Source organism: Seriola dumerili, unplaced genomic scaffold (genome assembly GCF_002260705.1).
Source record: "Seriola dumerili isolate Sdu_G_001 unplaced genomic scaffold, Sdu_1.0 BDQW01000003.1, whole genome shotgun sequence".
Classification (NCBI taxonomy): domain Eukaryota; kingdom Metazoa; phylum Chordata; class Actinopteri; order Carangiformes; family Carangidae; genus Seriola; species Seriola dumerili.
The window spans coordinates 160,796-185,262 of NW_019174258.1; the positions used below are offsets into that span (position 1 = coordinate 160,796).

A 24,467-nucleotide genomic window follows, 5' to 3' on the forward strand; every position below is an offset into this window, starting at 1 on the left:
ATGTTAGTTTCCATGTAATTTGGTACAGTTTGGAAATCTTCATCATATAATTACAGTAACAAAAAAGCTAACAAGACTACAGTATAGAAAAGACATCAAGAACAACATTTTTGGTTTAACTTGCTCTTTTTTGTACATTGCAAGGCTGTTTTTTTCTACCCTCGGATGGGCTGCCTGGAGCCACAGAGCCATGCTTATGAGGCTCGAAGGAGGAGTAATTCAAGGAAACAAAAAGAAAAACTAAAAGCATAAAAAAACATTGTGGCACCAGAAGTCACAAAAGGAACAGAGAGCTCCAAGTAACAGTTCATCTTTGAAGTTGGAGCAAATGGTTGTTTGGTTGTTAGTTTGGTTGTTAATTTTGGTTAATACGCTTTTTTAGTGTAACTGCCTCTTTAAGAATGACAGCTTTGAGAACCCGTCCCCTCTCTCTGTTATTAATTTCTCTTTTTAGATAATGTAATCAACAGAGAGAGGGGTGAGCCGCCATTTGACTGGAGAGCTTTACTTGTCAACCAGAGACAAGCACAAGGAAATGAAACGGGTAGCAACATGAACTGGGAGAAATGAAGCAAGCTTCTCTGTCCATCCTGTCCTGAAATTTGGAAAATGTCCATCAAAGAGCAGAAGCAGAGGCAGAGCTGGAGAAAGAAAGAGACAGACAGAAAGGAGAAAGAGGCAGCTGGAGCCACTTAAGTTCAGTTTCATCTAAGGACTTTCCTCTCTGTGTCACACATGTCCATTGGTTCCAGAGTCCATTCCCATTACAGAGTTGTCAGTAATCAAATAAGGAGGTGGTTTTAAAGCTGTTTGGAGCCTGCCTTCGGCTCCCATGCCCAGTTTTGGTGTGCCCACAGCCTCTCATGTCCTCCTAACGAGATCTCCAAAGCTTCCCAGAGTCCTTTTTTTTCTTTTCATTCCTTCTTCATCTCAAAAGAAAAAAAAAGTTGATGTCTTGTTTTAAATATATCTATATCTGTATACAGGTACACGTTCGTTTTCACAGTGGGCAAAAGATGACCTCTACAGCAAAACCTTGCCTTTATCACTCTCTTTTTGTAAATGTCCATTAAAATCAAGTATCCCAATGTAAGTCAGTGGATCCAATTATCCACAATAAGGTTTTGTGCCACAATAAAATATACACTTATCTGGGGCACAACTTGTAATTTTTTTTTCTTTTTGTTTCAACTGCATAAAGCTTTGGCCACATTCATATATTCAATCAAAGTAAAAACTGCTCAGTGCTTCGGTATCATCATTTTCATTTCTGATCATTAGCTTTAAAATTGGATTTTCTAAATTTCAGTTATTTATAATCCAGCTTTGTGGTTCAGTTTGTTTTGGTGTGTAACACATAAAAAATAAAATAAAAGGCAAACAAGAAAAATTGAATTGATGCTGGCTCTTATGAAACACACACACACACAAACATACAAACTCACACACAGTCCATGCTGGCTGAATCTAATGCAGAGACCTCAAATTTGTCTTCCACAAAAGAGCCCAAAAGATTACACTTTGGAAATAAGAGAGCAAACAGTATCATTGAGACAATGAATATAAAGAACATTATCACACCATAAAGTGGCCAGGTCATATTTTTTGTTTTTGTTTCTTAATTTCAGCAATTCAAATTAAAGCTAGTGTTAATTTATGATAAAAAGTAATATACAGAAACTAAAATACAAATACGAATACTTATAAGAAAATAACAATACATGTCTGACATTATCTGAAAATTAAAATAAAGGCAAACATATTTGAGAAAAACTGTACAACTTAAGATTTCTCCAAAATAAGAAAGTACATATGAACAGTATTTCAGGGAACTGGACTTTAGAGAATTTAACAAGCTTGTAGACCAAATCTACTGACTTCCAACAGCATGCTGTAGCATTAACACCAAATCACATTGCTCTGCAAGACGTAGCACTTTAAACACACTTCTGAGATTGTGCCTTGTATTCATCAGGGCAAACATATTGGCTATACCATAGTGGCCAAAAGTAGTTTTTAACAAATTTAATTATGTCAGGGTTTTGGTTTAAAAAATAAAAAATTTAGGTCACGGATCATCAGTGAGAAGGGTGGGGATACGTATGCACATCCATTTCCATTGCAATAAAAATGAAGTGGGGGACTTCTTTGGACATGAAAGCATCATAACTATTTGAAACCAAGGGACATCTTCAAAGAACCTCCTACTTTTTCCAGAAATAATGCTTTGGAATGAAGATGTCCCTTAAAAATCTGTAAGCTATGTGTGGAAGTGGCACCCTGCAGACACATGGGACAAGTCACTGGTGGATTTCCCAGGAAGGGGGCAACGACACCTCAGCAAAACAGCCATCATTTCCCTCTGAGACTAGTTGTAGGTTGACTGGCATAAATGTTACTAAACCTATGAGACGCATCAGTACCAGATGTATTATATACATTTTTTGGTAACCACTATTACTTGCTTAACAAGTGAGCAACAACCTTGACTGGATGGAGGGATTTTCAGCAATGTTCCACGCCAGCACAAAATGACATATGGAGGTCACTTTGTTCAGCAACCAATGATGCAAAAATGTACACAACAGTTTACAGTCACTTTAAAAATGAGAAAAAAATAGATTGTGACAATTAAAAGCAATTAAATGAAATACGATCAGTCCTTGCTTAAGAAAAATCCATTGTGATATTTGGAATGCACTGTTCTTTACAAACGTTATAGATCATTGGCTTTAAACATTGGTCTGTTCAAAATGAAAATCGGCAAAATGTCCTTTGGAACATATATTCACAGTCTTCAAAGTTCCGTTTTTGCAACAAGAAAAAAAAAGGTGTTGCAGAGGCAAGAAATTGGTTTATTGTTTGTTTTAGTTAAAGCTTAGCCAAAAGCAAAATGAGCATGCATCTAGGTACTCTTTTTTTCTTTCAAAATTCTACATTAGCAGCAAAACGTATGTCCTTGAAGACCAGACCTTATACATTTTCTTTAAAAAATGGACATTTGAATGTGACAAAAAAGTCAAACAAAGATTAATAACCTCTATCTTACAAACTGCAATGGCTCTGTAACGGTGCTACTCCACAATGCAAGGACAAGGGCCCTTTTTGGTTTTTGGTATTTACGTAAAAAAGCTACCTGTTTGCTTGCAAAGAAGCAAAAACGGCAACTCTGATGCGTACTCCTTTATCTTTTAAAACTTTGTTTTCTTTCCTCTAAAAACAGCAACAAATTCTCAAGTATAAAGAAGCCTCTTTTCTCATCTTTATGCACCAATGGTGAAAGTGTTTAGTCTTTGGATTTTCTTTTTGTCTTAAAGCGTGAGAATTATTATTAGTATTCTTTTTTCATTTTCATTTATGACAACAAAAATGTCAAAATGAAAATAAAGACTGTAGCCACACTACATGAAGAACAAAAGACCTGCTTTGTAGTGTACATATCTACAAACACAGGAGAGCAGAGGAAAATAAGTGCGAAGAGAGGAACAAGTAGAGTGAGAAATAGAAGTCAGACAGTGATAAGTGCACAAAGGTAACACAAAAATTAAATAAAATAAAACTTTCAATATTTCACCCAGGATCTTTTTCGTCTTGGTTAGCGGAATACCAACCATACCATAAAATTTAAATAATTCTACAAGAGGATCCTTCCTTGTCAGGAGGGGCATTTGGGTGAATGTTTCCCAAGAAGTTGAGAATAAGACAGAAATAAAGTTTAGATAAATTACCTGTCCATAAATCTAGTCTATCGGAATGACCAAGACAACATCAAATGAAGCGTCTTAAAGTTGGACAATACAAAAGCTAAATGTACACAAAGTTTTTTTCAACCTACCATACTGTTTAAATTCATTTCCAATGCAACAATCTACTTAACAGCAAAAATGTTCATATCTATCATAAATACAGAAGGTTGTTTTTTTTTTTTTTTTTTTAATCAAAACTCTTTTTATCGCCCGTTATTATGTCTGCAATGCTCTCCTTGTCTGGGTACAATGGGATTGCTATTTCCCCCCTTTTAAAAGGATTTCTAATGTTAAAATCAGCAAATCATTTACCCTTTTTGAATGCCCAGAAACAATGCCTTATTAAAATTTCATTCAACTTAAAACTTTATATTATTAAATCAAGTTCTGAAAGAAGAAAAAAAAGTTGCTCATCTCCTGTTGGAAACAAAAGGTGTAAAACATGGATTTCTGTAACAGAAAAACATCTGTGAGCTGTTGACCTGAGAATAAAATAGACATTACATTATTCTTTTAGTTTTGCAAGCCATTGGTATCTGAATGCTTAAATAGCAAGAAAACGGATAGACTATTCTCCCATACAGTACATACTGGCTTTTTGTGACTGTGCTATTAAGTAGAAATTATTACAAAACAAAGGGACAGCTTGTTGACTCGTGTTTCTTCAAAAGGGTTCTTGGGCCATTTGTCAACTTTGAGGCAGTCCATTGCCATACAGTACAGCATTCCTCTACCATTACCCAAAACATAACTGCAGCGATCTTTTCTATTCTCATATATTAGTATGCATGTATTTCAGTTGAGTAAAACAAAACAAAAAAAAAAAACAACAAAAAAAAAAAACAAAAAAAAAAAAAAAACGAAAACCAGCATGTTGATATGGGAAAACAATCCACTAACATTTAAATTTTTGGTTACAAGCTTTGGAATTGCAGTTAGTCTTTACACATCTTTTTCTGAAATTGGTTTGTATACTTTTAATGTATTTTTAACATTGCTGCTTTTTATGTTTTTTCCATTTGTGATTTTTTTTGTCTTTTTTAGTGTTTTTTAAATATTGTCCATCACTGAAAGCTCTTTTACAATCTGATGGAGTCTGTTCCTACACTAGCAAGTTTACTACTACAACTACTACTGTCTTTGACAAAGCCTGGCTGCTGTGGCTCCTCCGCCATCCTGCCCAGCCTGTCTGCTGACTTCTGACTGCTGTCAGAGTCAGACTCGTCGGTAAAGACGTCTGTTGGTATCGAGGTCTGAACTCCTGAGGTGCTCAATGAACTTGAGGTAACCGTTGAAGGTGAGGACACTGGAGGAAAAGAGGAGGAAGAAGAGGAGGGACTGGCATTGGGCTTCCCAGCTAAAGCTCTGGAGAAAGGGGCCTGGGGCCAGGGTTTGCCGGCAGCTGTGGTGTTGAGTGGGGTAGTCGAGGAGGAGCACAAGGAAGAGGAGACAGCAGAGGATGGCATGGTGGCTGATGTTGTTGGCGGGGGAGGGGGGCTGCTGATGGGATGAGTGGCAGACTGCGAGGTAGATGCGGTGTTAGGATTGGGGAAGCAGGCTGAAGAGTGAGGTAATAAACTAGTAGCGTGCTCTTTGGCATTTCTGGCTGATCGCTTGATTGTTCTGTGTTTGTGCAATGCCGATTCCAGGTGTTGACTGAGTGCTTTCTCCCCATCCAACGTAGTGTCACAAGCCAGGCAGTCATAGAGACTTCCAGCCCCTGCACCTACGCCACCGGGGACACGCAGCAACATCTCTTGCAGGTTTGCCACAGACTGACCGAAAAAACAGTTAGATTTAAGGTGGGTAATAGCCGCTTCCTCCTTGGTGAAAACTGCTTGACATTTGCGGCATGCCAGTTTATACTGCACCTTGGGGACGATGTACTGGTCTAGATGGGGGTTACCAGCTTTGCCATCCATCTCGTTCTGCTCAGAGGGTACTTTATTATGAGAGGAGGAGGAAGAGGAAGAGGAGGAGGAAGTGGGGGGTTCACTGTGGGAGTTGCCCTTTTGCTCCTCTGTTTTCACTGGATCTTTGGCAGATTCTTTACGATCCCCCAAGGATTGAGAGGGAACTGGAGTTTGGCTCGCCTTGGGTTGCTGGATCTGCTGAAGCTGACGCTGTTGCTGCTGTAGTGCCTCCTGCAAGCTCTGCTGATATTGCTGGTAATGCTGCAGCAGGGACCCTGGAGACAGGCCCATCAGTGCTTGTGACAATGCTGGATTGTAAGGGAAGAGACTTTCCATACCATACATTGGTTGCAGGTAGCCCCCTTGGAGAGCTCCAGGGATCTGTGGGGTGTAATACGGGGAAAAGCCAGGCATGAAGTAGGGCAGGAACTGGTTTGTGAGAAGAGCTGTGGGATCAGATGCCAAAGCAGCCTGCAGAGCCTGAAGCTGGGCAGGGTCTACCACATATTCCATGCCAGGTGTGGGCATAGAGGTGGCAGGTACCGCTGTGTCTGGTTTCTCCTTCTTGGCGCTGGCAGCAGAAATGGAAGGAGCAGGGGTGCTTCCGGTTGATGATGGCGTTGAGGGCTTCTCTGTCTTTTCCTTGGACTTCTCCTTCTCTCTTACCCTCTCAGTGTCACGTTCTTTGGGGGGTTCAGGCCGGGAGCCGGACTGGGCGGTTGAGGAGCTGGAGTTTGATGTTGAGGTGGGACTTGAGTGGGAAGCAGATGTGTTGGTCTGGGCTGGGCTGGATGCGGCAAGAGACGATGAAGAGGGAGGCTTGTTGGGCAATCCGGATGTAGGGAGGCTAGGTGAGGGAACACTGGCACCAGGCATGTTCAGGAGGTTTGAAGGTTTTGGAGGAGTTAAAGCTGGAAATATTTTAAAATACAGACAAAAATGTAAGAATTAATAGGCATATTTTTTGATGGCTGAACAATTTTTTGTTAAAATATTATTCAAATATAACAAAAAGTGATTTCATTATATAACACACAGAAGAGTTAAATGAAAATCTGTATGTGCGTCAGTGAATGGATACGGGCAGTTAAGGTAGATTCTGTACTTCTGTACTGTTACACAGTATGTTAACCAGTGTGAATGAGGAGCAATGACAGACTAATTGATGGGAATAGAAATTATTCCAAGAGGAGTAGAAATATTGTGTTCTAGTCTTGTACCGTTTTGACTAGGTTTTACAGTTAAGTGCTATTTGTGATTATTTCCTGTAGTAATGACTGACAATTGTTTGAATTTGTTACTTTTCAGTGGAGAAAAAACAATCTGGACCCGAAATTTCAGCAGATACAAATGCAAAATGGTGACGTACCTGAATTAGATGAGTTAAAGCTGGAGAGAGAGGGGCTGCCAACCCCTGGCAAAAGGACAGGTGGGATGCCTTGCAGATTCGGATAGGCTGACTGGAGATTCAGAGCCTGCATTGCAGGGTTATCAAACATCCCTTGCTGCTGCATGGCCTGCTGCTGTGCCAGTCCTAAAACTTCATTGGCCTTCTTAATGCGATCCATCTCTTGCTGGGCCATTAGTTGGCGGACAGTGGCTGGGTCGAAGTATTCTTTTTCCTTATCGATCTGGCTGCCAATGGTATCCTTCACCTTAGAGATGTGTTGCTGGGAGAAAATGTGATCACGGACAGAGAGGCGAGCACTGTACTTGACACCACACAAAGTGCATTCAGTCTTCGGCCCCTCGTAGGATGTCTGATTTATTCCGAAGTGCTTGGCCATGTTGAGCTTTGCCTTTTTCTCCTTGGCACGGGCATTTTGAAACCACACCTGAACCACTCTCTTTGGAAGTCCAATTTCATTGCCAAGTACCTCACATTCTAGCATAGTGGGAGTCCTGTAGTCGTTAAAACAGGACTTCAACACTTTCAGCTGGAGGTTAGTCATCTGGGTTCGAAATCGCTTTTGGCCAGGTCGATCTCCGCTGTCGATGCTCCTGCTACCTGAGGCTCCAGGACTTGGAGAGCAAGGGTCAGCCAGACTGGACGTCTCACTGTGGTCAATCATATTTTCATTTTCATAGTCCTTAGCATAATAGCTTGTTGCAGGGCTTACAAGCCCTGAGGACATCTGGTCATCATTTTCAAGGATGGGGGCTGAGCCTCCAGACTTAGACAGGTAATCACCACTATTCTGGCTGTGCTTTGCATCAGCACTGTCATTATCAGCATTGGCCTCATCACCTGTGGTTGTGTCTGTGATAGCTGTATTCACAGAAGAGCAGTCGTCATTATCCAGTTTGCTGTGATCAAAGCTGAGGTTAACAGAGGACATGGTCGCGCTCTCAAAATCCTCCATTCCCTCAACTTTAATGGATGAAGGGCTCAGTAGAGCCCTGGGAGACAAATCCAAGCTTTTGTTCACTGGTGACATTGAGGAGCTTTGTCCATCACTGTTTGTAGGGGCTAGTTGGGAGTAACTTGATGCATCTAGAACATCCATTTTTATTTGCATACCCTCCTGTTCAGGTAACAAACCAGTGAGAGTTAAATTATATCCAGCACGTTTGGCTTCATGCCAGTGACGAGAGCGAATGTGAGCCTCAAGGGCAGTTTTTGCTTTAAAAAGAGCTCGACAAAAAGGGCACCTTCGATGAGCTTGAGCTGGCCCTACTGCTCTGAACTGGCCTTTTCTCTCTCTAGCTCTGGTATTTTGGAACCAGACTTGCACTACCCTCTTTTTTAATCCCACCTCATGAGCAATGTGGTCAAGCATTTTACGTGTAGGATTTGAATCTAATAAATACTTCTGATAAAGGATCTCCAGCTGCTCAGGTGTGATGGTGGTTCTGAGGCGCTTGTCTCTCTGTGGCTCTTCTCCGCTGTTTGTGCTGTCGTTCTCTCCTGGGCTAGTGCCAGCTTTCTCCTCTAACTTCCTCTTCAGGGAGTTCATGGTGGAGGTGGGGGTGGACGGAGAGGTGGCAGAGCTGCTGGGGATCTGTGGCATTGCCCCAGAGAGTAGCTGACTTGCCAGGAGAGGATTGTTGGGATCAAATAGCATGAAAGGCATGTCAATTGGACGGTCGAGGAATTGAGGGTGGATGAATTGATTTTGCACAGAGAGGAAGTGTAATTGCTGGTGTTCCTGCCAGTGCTCAAAGGAGGGGAAGCCAATCTTGCACTGCTCACACTGGTACGGGATCATCTGTTGTGCCAGTTGCTGTGTGGCAGAGGTCAGGTGTGGATTGAGGCTCATGTGAGAGCTTTGCGATGAGGCTTGGCTTGTCTGAGAGGCCGATGGACCACACTGCTGTTGTTGCTGAGAGAAGGAAGGAGATGAATGTTTGATGGACTTGGAAATACTTTGCATCTTCTCTTCTCTCTGAGGTCTATGGTGTTGCGCCTCAGACTGGGGTTGATGCACAATTTCCTGCTTGATCGAGGTTTGGTTTTCTCGTGGATCAGCAGAAATATCTGGTAACTGCTTGGGCTTCTCATCATAGAGGTTTGAGGTGGATGCTGGTGACGCCTCCTCTTTCTCAGCAGACGGGAGGTGTGAGAATGCTGAAGTGGAGGGTGGAAGTGGGCAGAGACTTGAGGAGGAGGGCATTGGGGTGTGACAGGAAGACCCCGAGGGAGTATAACATTCATGGGAAAGATCCAGTGAATCCTCATTTTGGCTGTCGTACTGTCCATCCTCATCTTCATCTTTGTAACACAGCTTCTTTTGGTGTTTTATTAGATCGAATATGCGCTGGAAAACCAGACTGCATTTCTTGCACTGGTAGTTCAGATTTGAGGTGCGGATATAGCGGTCATTTGACAATTCTCGTCTTTCACCATCTTTTGCTCCGTCACCCTGGTTTTCATAATTCTTCCTGGCCTTCTGGCGAGCATTTTGGAACCACACGACAATAACTCGAGTGGGGAGGCTCAGAAGGTTGGAGAGCTGTTCAAATTCATCATCTTTAGGATAAGCATTAGCATCAAAGAAGTCTTGTAGCACTCGTAGCTGGTAGTCAGTAAACCTAGTCCTGGATGATCTCTTACTTCCATACAATTCCTGCTTCTGAGGTTCAGGGGAAGGAGGTTTAGAGTCAATCTTTGTGTCCTCTAGAGTTGTTGTTGGTGGATTATTGAAATTGTATGGCGAATCTTTGTTGCGCTGTCGCTCTTTAAAAAGGGTGTTTCTGAACCAGTGCTTGATGACTTTTTGCGGAAGCCCTGACTTGTCTGCCATCTCTTTGATCTGCTCCTCATTTGGTGAATTGTTAATATCAAAGTACTGTCGTAGGACCCTAAGCTGGTCATCTGTGATGCGTGTCCGTGGCCTCTTGTTCTGCTGCTGCTGTAGCATGGCTGGTGTAAGCTGCTGTTGATAGAGCTGAGCCAGGTCTGAGGCCAGGCTCGGCTCAACAGATGGTAACTGGGGAGGCAACTGAGTGGGCAAAGACTGCAGAGACATAGGCTGCATCATGAGCGGCGAGAAGAGGGGCAAATCCATTGGCATGGGAATTTGTGCCATTTGAACTGATGGCTGCGGGGGAGGTACAGTTGGAGGTGTGAGGGAGGCAGCAGAGACAGGAATATTTGGTGTGGGAGCTCTTTGGGGTGGAGGAGGAGGTGGAGGAGGAGGCGGTGGAGGAGCTGGAGCAGCCTCTGGTGTAGGGGGTCTCAGTGGATAGAGTTTATCATAATGCTCTCTGTATTCCTTGGCAAACCTCTCAAGGGATCGAAATGGAAAGAAAGCCTGGTGGATATGCTCCTGGTGACTCTTCAGAATCAGTATGTTTGAAAACAGCTTGCCACAGGCTTCACATTCCAGTTTCTCTAATCCCTCAATGGGGTCCACCACTCTTGTTATCCCACCTGGACCACTTGATCCTGTAGGTCCAGCTGTCTTTTTCTGAGCTTTCTGTTTATTTTCATTATACTGAATTACTAACTCAAACCCAAAATTTTCCAGCAGGGCTTTAGTTGCATTTCCTCGAGCATCTGAAGCAATCCTTGGTGGAGGCAATCCAGTATCATGGTTCACGTTAATTGAAATGTGCTGAATGTCCTTCTTTTCTTTTGGCTTGCTGTCTGTAGAATCTTTGTTAACATATTCCTCATTTTTTTCAGTCATGTCCTTCTCTCTTTGTATTTCTCTGTCTTTCTCATTCTGTGAGGAGGGAGGTTTCTGCTTTTTTTCAACCTGCTGGAGGAGAGATGCACTCTGCTGCAGCAATGCCATCTGACCCTGAGCCTGTGAGTGAGACTGCTGCTGTTGTTGTTGCTGTTGTTGTTGCTGCTGCTGCTGCTGCTGCTGCTGTTGTTGTTGCTGATGTTGCTGCTGAAGATGGTGGTGCATCAATTGCTGCTGCAAGCAACTCTGCTGGGCCTGCTGAGCTGAGTTTTTTAGATCTTCCAGCAGTGAGGAGGTGGACGATCCTGCTAGGCCAAGTGCTGAGTTACTGATGCTGATTTCTGGGTTCAGCTGAAATTCTGCTCCAGGGATGTAGAAAGGGAATAGCAACTGCTGCTGTTGCAGGGGTAGAAGTGCATCGGTTGTCATTGGGAAGTGCTGCAGAAGTGCTGGGTTGAATAGCTGTGATTGTAAAAGAGCAGCCTGCTGCTGGAGCTCTTGCTGAAGCTGAGCTTGAGCTTGGGCTTGAGCCTGAGCCAACTGCTGCTGCTGCTGCTGCTGCTGAAGCTGTTGTTGTTGCCCCCTAGCTGACAGCATGTCTGTATATTTAGTCTTTTTCACCTCATGGTTCTCAGATGGTGAGGAGTGGCAGCTCACTGAAGAATTCCCTTGGCTTTCAATGCAGTGAGTCTGGCTCATGTGGTTTCCTCCAAGAATACTCTGAGTTGTTTGAGACCCAGAGGAACTGTGGTTGGTCGAGCTTGTAGTTGAGTTAGTTGCTGGGCTTGGACTAGACGTTGAAGTGCTGATGCCGGACCCTCCGCCACTTAATCCAGGAGTACTTGCTGAGCTAGTTATCCCTCCTGCTGCTTCAAGTTTGGCTGCCCTAGCTTTGGTCTGGTGGAGAACAGAACGCATGTGGATCTCCAGAGTAGAACTCTGGCTATATGCCACATTGCAAGTGCTGCATTTGAATGGCTTGTTGTCGGGGCTGCTGGTAGGCTCAGGCTGACCAGTAGTGGACTCCTGCAGAGCTCGCTTCACCTTGTGTAGGTGGGAGACAGAGTTATAGTGAACCAGAAGAATGTTCTTCTGTGTAAAAGACTCTTTGCATACAGTGCACTTGAAAGGACGAGATGGATCCAAGAACTTCTCCATTGTAAAGTTGGGGCCCTTTCGGAATGGCAAAGCACGTTTAGGTTCCGACCCAGAATCTTCCTGCAGTGAGCCAGAGTCACTGCCTGTTGGGCTTTGTTTTTCTTCTGGGTCACTTTCATCTCCCTCTTTGTCATCTTCTCCCAGACTTCCATGCTCCTCACCAAGGGATGGGTCTCCCATTATCATAATGTCACCATTCATCAATAAGCCCCCGTAAAGCTGCTGAATATCAGCTTCACTCAGCTCCAGGTGGCTGGTTTCTAGATGTTTCTTCAAGGCCTGTAGTGTTCTGAAGCTTCGCTGGCAAAGGCAGCACATGGTAGCTGCCCTGATCACATGGTACTGTGAATGGAGCTGTAGTTTCTCCACAGTTTTGAAGGCCAGGCTGCATTGGTTACAGCGGTACTTGTAGACATGGCGATCTGAAACAGGCAGCTGGGGCCTTTTGTTGTGAACTTCATTGAAGTGCATCTGGAGGGAATTGGAGGACTTGAACACTTGATTACAGCCTTTCTTCCAGCACAGGAATCCTGTGGTATCATCCCTCTCTGATTGTTGATCTTCCAGAGGTGACTTGCGAGCTTCCGCTATTTCTGTGGGGAGTGACATCCCCTTCTCTGGATCAGCATCTGATGCATCTGTGAATAAATAAACCAGAAGAAAAGAGAAATTCATTACATGCCACAACTGCAAAGCGATATTTTTCAACAGCAGAATCAATAAAGGACATTAAAGCACTCATCGCTGCAGTTATCTTAGGAAAGTGTAAAAGAAAAAACAATGTCTAATTATATGGCAAGTGAATACCAACCATTATTCACATTTTCTTGTTGTGAGTGAAGCCCTTAGGATAAAAAGTGCATTGACTTACATTACACTGTCTGTGAAAAATGTAATGAAACCAACACAATCCTTTCGTAAAACACTAAAATGGCAGAGTAATGTTATTTCCAGTCTATGAAATAACAACTAATGACTTAATACACAGTTATAAAGTGATAAAATTCAGTCTAATTTATTGTTCTTTCAGTCATGATGTCCCAGTGTGATAATACGCTCATTACAGACCACGAAGGTGAAACTACAGTGATGGATTGATCTTTTTTGAAGCAAGATACTTTAAAGTTACCCCCAAATTTCTAACAAAGTCAGATACTAACCAGCTTGCTTCTTTGCATCTTCAGCATTAGAATTGGCTGTGGCATGAGGGGTGCTCTGGGACTCTCTGTCTGGACTAGGTACAGGTATGAACATGCTTGCTGGCAGTACTTCAGTTGCTGTCACCTGGGAAAACAAAGCACAAAGGAATTCTAGTGTTAATCATCTTGCTGAGTGACAATGTAATGTTATATTTCATGATTCAAGGAAACAACAGACAAACAAGACGATACACAAAGTAGTTATCAAGAAGGCGGTTTAAACAGATCAATAATGTATACATTTTTACATAGCACTAAGGACACTAACCATAAGAAAATCAAGAGATTCAGTGCTGAGAATATCATATTCTTATGTTACTATTTTCATAGGAATCACTCAACACACATGTATGTACATGTGCATACACATAATCATATCCATATTATGTACTGTGTTTTTGTTTACTCTGTATGTCATACAGTATCTCAGCCAGCTGAAAACTTTATTAGGCAGGACTTATAAAATAGGACTAATGAAAAAAACTCAACTGTAATAAAGGGGGAAAGGTAGGTAAACTACATCTAGCCATCTTACACTTTTATAGCTTTCTACAGAATTTTCAGTAGTAAAGTTGTGTCACTTAAATTAAAAATCATTCCATTTAAGAAGAATTGCTAAATTAGACTGTGTGCTCCTTAATGAAACAGTAAAATCAAAAGAAAAACAGTTTCATTGCTGTAAAAAAAATGCATGCTTTTTAAATTTGAAAAGTAAAAGAAAATGTTTTTCTTTTTACTTTTCTAATTCAAACATTTCAAGGACGAATAAGTATTGATTGAAGTACAGAAGAACGCTGGTTCTCTGTGCCCTAAAAAGGTTGAAGTCAGTCATGTGTGAATGACAGCAGCCTCCATTTATCCCTGCTGCGCTCCCACAACTTTCTTCCTATTCCACCCTTTGATACCCTCTTTTTACCCCCCAAACCTGATAGTTCATCAGAATCACTCATTAACAGATCCCTATTTAACAATAATCATCAGCTGAAACTGGGCGAGGTTGGAAGATGAGACCCTGTCTTTTTCACCTTCCTTCAATTAACTTCACAAACAGAGTAATCAGCTTCACTCTCCATGCTGCATTTTAATTCACAACTCTCCACCTTATCCATCCTCTTTTCATTTCTGTTCCGCTGCTGATCCTTAATTTTAACTTAATTTTGACACTTTTAAGACACTCCACCTTTCACTCTTAGCTTGAAGACTTAGTGGTGGTCCTTTCAAGTAATATCAAATAAAGATGTCTCAAATGAGGGAGACAAAGGGGAACTAAAAATTAAAGAATGCACTTCGGTGGACCCATGGTCTAAGTCCCTTCGACTGAAACTGTGAAGTCCTTGATTTGATTCTGGTTGGAGACCTTTATCAAATGTTTTTACTCTGCCTCCCCCCAGGCTTTCTCTCCGTGCTTCCTATCAATCTATCCTATCTTTAATTTTTTAATAAAGGGAAATCTAATCAAATCAAAGACAGCAAGTATATAAGTATTGTAATATTATTACACTATGTAAACATTTATAGTGATCAGATATTATAAAATTTTATCAATAATTGTTCATCAAAATGAACAGTGAATGAATCTGCTGGAACTACTGAAAAGAAAAAAAGGTGCAATGTCACATCTGTCTACCTGATGCTTTGGTTAATCTACCAGATGAACCATGTGCTTTCTAATCACTCCTCTAATAGACACAGCTGAACATACTGTAGCATGCCATATAGACAATAGGCCAGATCCAAATGGAGCAGAATCATCCTCAAGCAACAGAGGTTTCAAGATTAAGTAGAAAAGTTAACACTCTCCATCACAAAGTACAGAAAAAAAGTTTACCAGACAACATCGAACCATCTCCTTCTATTTTTTGTCACCTCTCTATGTCTTCAAAATGAAAAGTGGAGAATTAATGCAACCAGTGCGGAAAGTCACCAAAAAAAGTGAGGATTTACATTACAAAGTGGACTGTTTCTAGACACAACTGCTTCATTAGACGATTAGAGGAAAGAACAGAGTATCCCAAGGTCACTTTTAATTTGGACCGCCTAATTGGCAAACATAGTTCAAAATGGCTATCATCCAGCCAGACTCAGAATTAATGAAGCACAATTATTTTCATTACCCCTATCTTATACAGACAGAAAATGAGACATAGAGTGAGAGAGGGATGACTGTGTGTACTAATATATACAGTGCATATACAGTGATTCCAAAAGACCACTTTCCCTTTCACTTGAATGGGAAGGTGGTTTATATAAATCTATATATAGAGATTATATACTTGTACATAGATATATATGTGTGTATACAAACATACATATGTACTGCACCTTACATGTGTCCTATATATGAGTGACATGGGGTGGGGATGGGGGAGTGCCAAGACAATAAGTGGATGAAGGGTGGAAGAGTGAACGCATCATTATGCATGCTTGGCAAGAAATAAAAGTCACCTATTTCAGAATTAATTAGGCCCCCCTCCTTAGACAAGTGAAAAGGATAAAGCACATTTCCATCTGCATTCACCAGTTATAAAAAGGTGCTGGCTTTAATGTATGTTATATTACCTCTGTTCTATCACGGTTCTCTTGTAGTGGTTCAGTGCATTACTACCTCCTATAAAAGAAATAAATATTGCCGTCTACCATACTAATGTGCTTGCCATTTACTGTCTAGATGGGGGATGAAGATGGCTAGGCAGCAGACATAGCTATGTTTTATTCGGTGATTGTCCTGCAAGCTATTTAGATTCACAGGTTAGGAAAGAACAAAGATTTGCTCAGGGATTTACAAGAAAACGGGGGAAATAAACTTTTATTTCCCCTTGATGAGCATTAAAGGGAGCAAGGAAAGTATTCTCTCATGGAGAGGGCTGCATCAGTGCATTGCAGCTGATGTAAATCTAACTTCAGGACTTGAGAATCTGTGATCACATGACTCAGGCTACAAATCCTACAAATGATGCATCTTATTCTTATAGGAGTAGACCTGAACAATGATACAAAATTTTGTGTTTGGTTTAATGCACTGTCTACACATATATGCATTGTTTATATGAAACTTGATTTTAGCATTAGCACTGTTTGTGCTTGAATTTAATGAAGTTAGGAAACCTGATTAATCTGTGTCACAATAATTTTAACAGATTCATAATAAAAGACTTTGTTTTGACTAGCACACAGGTGATCATAGACACGGCAAGAATGTCAGTGTAGTAATAAATTAACTGGGAGCTAAGAGACCTGCTCATCTTGAAATCATTAAAAAATACAAAACAGATTATGAGTTCCCCTCCCCAAATGACTGTGATTAGAGGAGAACTGGAAAAAGGCTCTCTGATGACGGGCGCATTAAGACAATGAAAAAGAGGAGAAAAATATGCATCTTAAAAAGGCCCAATCATTTCCAATGAGCCAATGGGATTGCCTGCAGCCATTTCACAATTAACAACATTCTTTGTGTTTGATAAAGGACTGAATGTTGGCAATTTAGAGGAGTGACGACAGGAATGACAATTATTCACACAGCTAAGGCCGCCACTCCAGGGTGAGGGATTGATTAAGAGTGAGTGACTCATCTTCTTGGCAATGCCGACTCCGTACACTGGTCCTTGACCTGACCCACCGCCTGCAATCTGACTGGCAATAATGTGTATAAGTAGCAATATGCTGGGGCTATAGAACAAAGAGCAGCTTCCACTGGCTGTGGTTTCCTTGTCTCTAACACAAAATATAAATGACTGTGGAGATGACAGAATGAATCAAAACTTGGACTGGTGCTATGTATAGATACAGCTTACCCAGGAGGCATTTCTTCATCTATTGTGATCTTATTTCCACGGCATTCCCTGACTTATAAATTTTGGATAATGCATTACCTAAGTACTTATGTATTTTACTTTCTATGGGACTAGACTGCCAAAATAAACAATATGTACTTGCCATGCCAAGCTAATACATAGCAATCTAATTAAATAAAGGCCAGCTTCAGGTTACCTTAAAATATGCAGGTTGGTAAAGAAAAGGATTCAAATGCATTTTCTGGCTGAGAAATGTAAAAAATGGACACCGCAACCTTACCAACAACTTTTCCAACCACCCTGTATCCAATCACATGCAAAACACACACAACACAGGACTCACTGTGGCAATCAGCTTATCAACACAGTCGGGCGCCACACTGTGGAGGTGTGTGAGGTGGAACTGCAGGTGGATCTTGTTGTTGAGCATGTCCTGGCATAATGGGCAGCGTAACATGGGCTGGACAGAGTGCTGCGTCATCACGTGCATTCTGAGACGATTCAGGTCTGTGTTGGTGAACTTGCAGTAGGGGCACTGGTACATCTGGGTGAAGGTGGAGACAGAAACAGAGAAGAGGGAGAGGTGGTTGAAATGGGTGTGGTGGGTACAGTAGGCCTGCTTGAAGAGGAACTGTGGATCAGGGGAAAGACTGGAGCCCCCTTCCCTCAAGCAGGCAGGTCCCTCTGATCACAGACAAGAGTGTAACTGAGCCTTGGCACCCACTTCAAAGCGCTCTCATCTGTCAAATACTATATTGATTTTCCACCTCATACACAATTAGCAGTGCAGCAGAAAGGCTAAAATAATTTTCAGCAGGTTTGAAAAAAAATCCTGCATAATATAAAAAGGGTCAGTGAGATAACTCAGTAACTAAATAACGGAAAATTATTAGAAGTACATTTTTACATTTCGTTTTTTAATTGATGTGTAAGTTTTAGGCTCATAATGAGGGCTTGGTAATTGAGGATGGGATAACCTTTAGCAAGAATCCTCTAATTCAAAGAGTTTGATGAGAGTTTCATGAACATCTGAAGGCATCAGCGTTAACAAAATTCTCTGGTTCATAACTCACCTGCTCCGCAGCGTTCTTCTCAGCTGTCCTGGGACGCTTCGTGGAGAGCGGGTTCTCGGAGGTCTCTGATCGTGAAGAGGGCCTCTTGGAGGGGATCGGGGAATCTGACTGGTGCCGTTCCAAGTGGCTGGACAATGCTGAACATACGCACATTCACACGGACACACATAAACACAGAGGGATAAAGAGAGGAGAGCATGTCAAGACAAGGTGAGGACTTGGCAGCCTGGGAGCAGGTCAGTCAATAACACTGTGGATAAAGAGCTTTGGAATGTCTTTCTTAAATGTGATATAACTGCATTTAATGGGAATTGGGCAGAGAAAGTGTTGTTATCCAACTCATGCCTCCCCATAAAAAAATGCTGCACGCTTTTTACTTGTCTTCCCATGCCGCTGCACAGCCAACGCGCTCTGACGGGCTGTCTTTTTCAGTGCTGGCTTGTCAGGATATCATACAATACCATAAACAGCTAATAAAAATATTAGTTTGCCACGGGGTGCAGCTTTAGGTTTCACATCACCACATATTTTCAGTCCACATGAGCTTCTAAACTTGAGACAAGCTACACAAACATCTTGCGACCTCATCATACAGTAAGGAGGGTAAAGAGAAACACAACTTGTTTCTGTAATTACTTTTCCGCAGGTACGTCTTATCTGTATAAGACTTTATGGGCAGCCATATTTCACACACATGCGATGCTCAAAAGTCAGCTCATTTATTTTCAAGCTATACTCAGGTGTACTTTCAACAGTGACAAAATTCTAACACTCATCAACGCAGCTCATCAACTACATCTTCTCCATTTAACTACATTTTGTCCTGTTTTTGTCACAGAAAAGATCAACAGCAAGAGCTGAGGAAGAAGATTTTTTTGAGTGATCAGGCAATTTTAAGGGATCAAGAATGAAATGTTTTTTTATCAAGCAGTGCCTACAGTTTAACCCAGCTTGGAAAATTCCTCAGCTCTTTGTTTCCATAAGCAGGTGAATGCCAGTGAAATTCTGTGTTTGACCTGCATTTCTGTAACCAGCTAAGCCTTCCCCAGTGTGTTGTAGTTCTGTGCAAGTGGTCTGTGACAGAGAGAAAAATGGGACAGAAAGATTAGAAAACCTCTTTTCAACCCCTGAGCAAATCTCGATATTTCCTCAAAGCTATGTTGCAAATGACAACATGCTTTCATTTAACTCGAAGATTTCCAAGACAAAAACATGCCACTGGGCTCAAAGATGGCATCAGACTGATGATTAGTCATACTAAAGCATATTCACAGGACACAGCCATTCTTTGTTGCTCAGTCTGTGGAAATGAAAAAAAAAGGGGGTACCATGACTGTCGGGTGGCCGTTTGAAAAGATTTCCATTCTATATAGGTACTTCAAGTGTTTCACTAGTACATACATCAAATCACACCGCTAATGCTTCTAATTCAAACTACACTAATACTAACAAAATAGCATGTCTTTTTCTTTTCATATCTTCAGAGCAAGGCCTCACATAAGAGTCCCTCCGATTTAAAAATACTCCACTTTATAAAGAAAAGGAGAAACTAGTGCTGGCACACAGAGAGGCGTCAGAGTTGAGCACTCAGTTAAGCACAGGTTCACAGAGGAGCTAAATCCACACGGAGCCAGCATGGGGGAGCTGCAGCACCACCATGCTTTGTCACCGGTGGAAAGAATTCACTGTGAAACTTAAGGAGGTGTCTTGCCAACCCCTAACAAGCCCATAAAGAGTTAAATTTGGCCTGATTTGTACAGTCCTGGAAGGGCAAATTGAGAACAGAGGGCAATGGTAAGGGAGGGGTGGTTTGGTGGGGGGTCAGGTTAAGCGGGGCTGACCACGCTCCTGCTCCAGACATTAAAATGTCAGCTCCAATCAAGACAAGGGCAGTTGAGCTGATTACCCAGTGGGGGACCTGGCTTTGGACAGAGCAGCCTGCGAGATCTCCCAGAGACACCAGGATCAGCCAGGGAGGCCCTATTAGGGTCCAGTCACAGTCAATCCTATTAAACACATCCGCCAATAAACAAAGGGAATGTTAAACAAAAGGAACCTCCCATTCCCTGACATTAACCTCGCAGTCATGGCACTGTCCTCAACAATTCCTCCTCCTCAACTCCACTTCAGTCGACTCCTACTTCCCCTGAACTCATCTCTTGAGGAAAACAACAACGGTCATCTGTGGTCACCTTCACATTTCAACAGTCTTGTTGGTCTAGTGATTTTTCACACTATATAGCAAAACCATGCCAACATGTATTCACTTCAAGTTTATGGGTCCTAATTCCATTTGATAACAATATATCCTTTTCCTTCATAACACACTGCTCTCTATTTTTGCTGATGCACTATGCATCATAGTTAGGGAATACAACCTTTACACGTAGGCCTTTCTTCTCTCCTTCAGCAGCTCATACAACAGGTAGCTATTTTATTTCTTATAATAAGTTCCACAGACAGGGGAGGAAAACCACCTATTCTTTAAGTCATGGGGCCAGAACAGAGGACAGCAAAGCAGCCATACAGTAGCCTAAAACTGACAGCATCTGTTCAAACTATTAATATCAGAGGAAATATCACATTTTTATTTGAAAGAAAATGAAAAAAGAATCTCAGCTGTACTGTATTTGTGCATGGAAGGAAAAAACAAATATAAGAATACAACTTACATGTGTAAGTTTCCTTTACTAAGAATTACATAACTTTTGTAAGTAACAGAAGAGCAAGTAACACAGTGCCGCAGCTATGAAGTGCATACATACAGTACATAAAGTGAGCGTGGACTAAGTAGACACAAGTATCCTTTAAGAGGATCAACATAATTGATTATAAGTATATTCCACTTCCACAATTACATAATTAGCTCCAGAGAGGTGAGACAAGTGGCTGTTTATGCCAAGGCACTGGAGAGCTGCTGTAGTAGGGCCCAAACCAGCGTTCTAGCTCTCTAGCGCAGGGTGTTTTGTTTATGTGTGTGTGAGACAGAGAGAGAAAGTGAGAGAGAGGGGGACAGACGGAGGGCTGGGGAGGCTTACTCAGTCGCGGTCTCTCTCGTCACGGCCAGTTAGGACTCCATAAATCTGATCAATCGCCATCTCTTGAGAATCCTACACCCTGACACCACCACCGGCACTGTGACTAACAACCAACTACTGTATCCTGTTTTACTTTGTCAACAGTGATGAAAAAAATGACCGAAACATCGAAAAGCTGGGAATGAAATAGAGATAAAAAAACACTTTTTTTTTTTTTTTTTTGGTTGTTGTCATTACGTACAGTTTAACACGGCACATTGGACACTGGTGTCAGAGCATAGATGTGCACACATGAGAGACATGGATCTACAATATCAGCAGGTGATCAGAACCAATGACCAAAACATTGGGTCCTGATGGAGCAGGGTATAACAGTGTGAGTTACGCTATGGATGTCAAATATAGCTGATAACAATTAGAGGTAAAGTTTAGTTATACTTTCTGACGTTCTACTGGCGGGGCAATAGAGTACTCACATGAAAAATACAATCATAGTGAAGTAGTGAAAACATATTTTCACAAAAAGAGAGAGAAGAAGAAGAATTCTTGCTGTTTTCTCAATATTGCAGTCACTCTGCTCAAGTTACTTTTGAGTTACATTTTCACTGGGCCTTGTATGGCTACAGTGGAAATTTGAAGAACTTCCTGAGTGATACTGCTTCAAAAAGACATAAAACAACAGTATAGTTATGTATTCAAACCTCAGTGGTTGGCTAGATTAACAATGCTCATCCTGTTCACATATAGTCCTCCACAGAGACCACTATCCTCTGTCAGAGGACCTTAATATCTGTCAGGAGTCTGTCTGTTCCCTGACCTCCTCTGCCTGGTCATTAGACACAGAGCCCCCATCAACACCAAACCTCTTCTGACAGATACACTGGGTGGGCTTTTGTTTGAAAGCACAAAAGGCAGAGCAGGAGTGCAAAAAAAACCCCCTAAGAGTCAATTAGGTGATTATTAATTCATGTCCCTTTTCCGTAAACCAGAGGCTTTTGTGCTGTTGAGTCCCGTAAGTGAATTGGACTTTGGCACCTTGTCTCACCTCCCATAGCTGGACTGTGTTATTCAAGCAGCAAAGGGGCTGTCAGCACAGTGTAACGGCGTTTAGAGCAGTCACGGCCTTGTTGTGCTTTCAAGGGGAGAAAAAGATGGCAGCTGGACAGAGCGACTGACACAGCACAGACGGAATTAACCACAACAGGTCATCTGCCATCGAAATTGTCCAGGAGTGCAATCACAGCTGCAATTAATTTGCTTTGTCCTTGGGAGAGGTTATCCATATCCTAAAATGTGAGTTACAGTAAACAATATGTAAGGACGTGGAAGATGGGAGAAAAAAATTCCTGCTGTTTTGGAGGGAAATTCCCCTCCTGCTTACTGACATGGGGTCCTCATCATCTCCGGAGGCTCTGCCCCCTCATTACCACAGTTCCTGTCTTGCCATGCCAGCTTCAGGCCTCCGGTTGTAAAAAAAAAAACAAAAAAAAAAACATAACCTATCATCCAGTTCGTCCACGCCAACAAGGCTGCATAGCTTTACTGTCACTTTGCCCAGAACAGCCACAGTCTGCCAATCACTTTAAACTTCAGCTCACACTCACAATTCCTCTGCATAGTGAAACACGAGGATCATCAGTAGTGGACTTTCTGAAAAGTGTGTCCTCTGATCCCCAGCTCCCTGAAACCTTTCACCTTCACACTGCTGAGGGCTTCCGACACCCCTCTACTTCTCTTGCACCATGGAAAATCCTCACCTCTATTCCCTCGGCAAGTTGGCCATTAATATGGAGATGATTCAACTCCCCCAGTGCTACAAGTCATTCTCTTTTAATGCTATGCTAACAATAGCTGAATATTGTCTTTTCTTTTTCCCATTTCTATCCAGGTTTTTAATCTATAGTCTGTGTCAGAGCCCAGAGCAATAAAGGGCAGTGTTCCATTTCATCTTATATTTCTCAGGCAATTATTATGCATTAATAAAGGAAATACAAGAAAACTGAAATGTTGGAATAAAGCTTCATATTGTAGCTACATATGAAATCACTACTTATTATAGTCCAAATCTGCATTTATAGAACTTAACACTAAACTGTATTGTAAAAGAGCGTGTGAAATAGTGACAGAGTGTTATGCAGCCTAACGACATGATTGCAAAAAAGGCAAATCCAAGATGAAGAAATTGAGAGGAGTTATTAATTAGCAGAAGCATTAATAATTTCCAGGCTGGTGAACAACAGGATGACATGACGTTCACCTTTACAGGACGCTCAGAGACACAGCGCTGGTACTTGGCCATTAGACACCCCGTGGTAAAGCCCATAAACACTGAGCTTTCAGGGAGTTGGCTCACAAACAAGGACAATTTATGGCCTATTATCTTCAAAGACAAAAGGAATTATAATTTGAGGGATGACAAGCACTCAAAGGACGTGATATGAATATGTAAACATTTTCACTGCTCTGTCTCCTGATTTCTCATACTACTTAGGGTTTTAAAGCAATAACAACAAATCACCACTGTGCTGAATGTCTCCCAGCTCAGAGTAACAATAACATAAACTTGAATAATTTGATTGTAACTAACCATAAGCATGCAATTTCAACTTCAGCCACAGCTAATATTAAATCTGCATATCTGCACTGTTATATGGAGAACAATTCATAACATTTGGTATGTCTGTTCCTGAGTGAGCAACACCAGAGGTTTAACAGCACAATAAAAAATGAGAAGGCTGCAATGCCACAGTGCTGCGTCTAGGGGATGCTAATCATCATGTTCATTATACAGACGAAATGCAGCATCTACAGTGTACAACACAACATCTGCTTCTCCTACACACGGCACACCTGTATGTGCACGCTCAAGCACATTTACACAAACACACAGCTGGATGAGGAGCCAAAAACAAAAACAAACACACACACACACACACACGCCACACACACACACACACGCGCACACACACACACACACACACACACACACACACACACACACACACACACACACACACACACACACACACACACACACACACAGAGAACAGAGTTTACTGTGAGCACAGCCAGCTGCCCAGTCTTCATTTAAATAGTTTCACAGGTTTAAGTGGCAACATTTGACTGAAAATAGTTCGGAGCATTTCTTTTAGCTGGTCTGTGTGAAAATCTACTGTAGGAGCCTCGTGATAGAGGAAAACACAGCACAGGTTTGGAACATAGACACAGGTGCTGGTATAGTCAGGTGAATCTGTTAGACAATCTGTAAGGATTATAATTTGTTACTATCTAATTTCAAATAATTCACAGATATTCTTATTAGTCTAGAATGCACAAAGGTTTAAATATGTATAAATATAGATTTCAAATATTTTGATTTTATTTGTCAAGCCCAACATGTGAGAAGTAAAAGCAATG

General features: G+C 41.8%; 1 protein-coding gene across 1 annotated transcript in view; it reads right to left on the minus strand.

The window, feature by feature from the left end:
- Positions 1-4,825: 4,825 nt before the first annotated feature.
- zfhx3 (zinc finger homeobox 3) overlaps positions 4,826-24,467 on the minus strand; it is a 135,834-nt gene continuing 116,192 nt past the window's right edge. The window contains exons 7-11 of the mRNA XM_022743576.1: positions 18,013-18,149; positions 17,283-17,483; positions 13,110-13,233; positions 7,029-12,587; positions 4,826-6,570 (exon numbers count right to left, since the gene is read on the minus strand). Coding sequence (XP_022599297.1) covers positions 4,826-6,570; positions 7,029-12,587; positions 13,110-13,233; positions 17,283-17,483; positions 18,013-18,149 — 7,766 coding nt within the window. The remainder of the gene's footprint in view (positions 6,571-7,028; positions 12,588-13,109; positions 13,234-17,282; positions 17,484-18,012; positions 18,150-24,467) is intronic.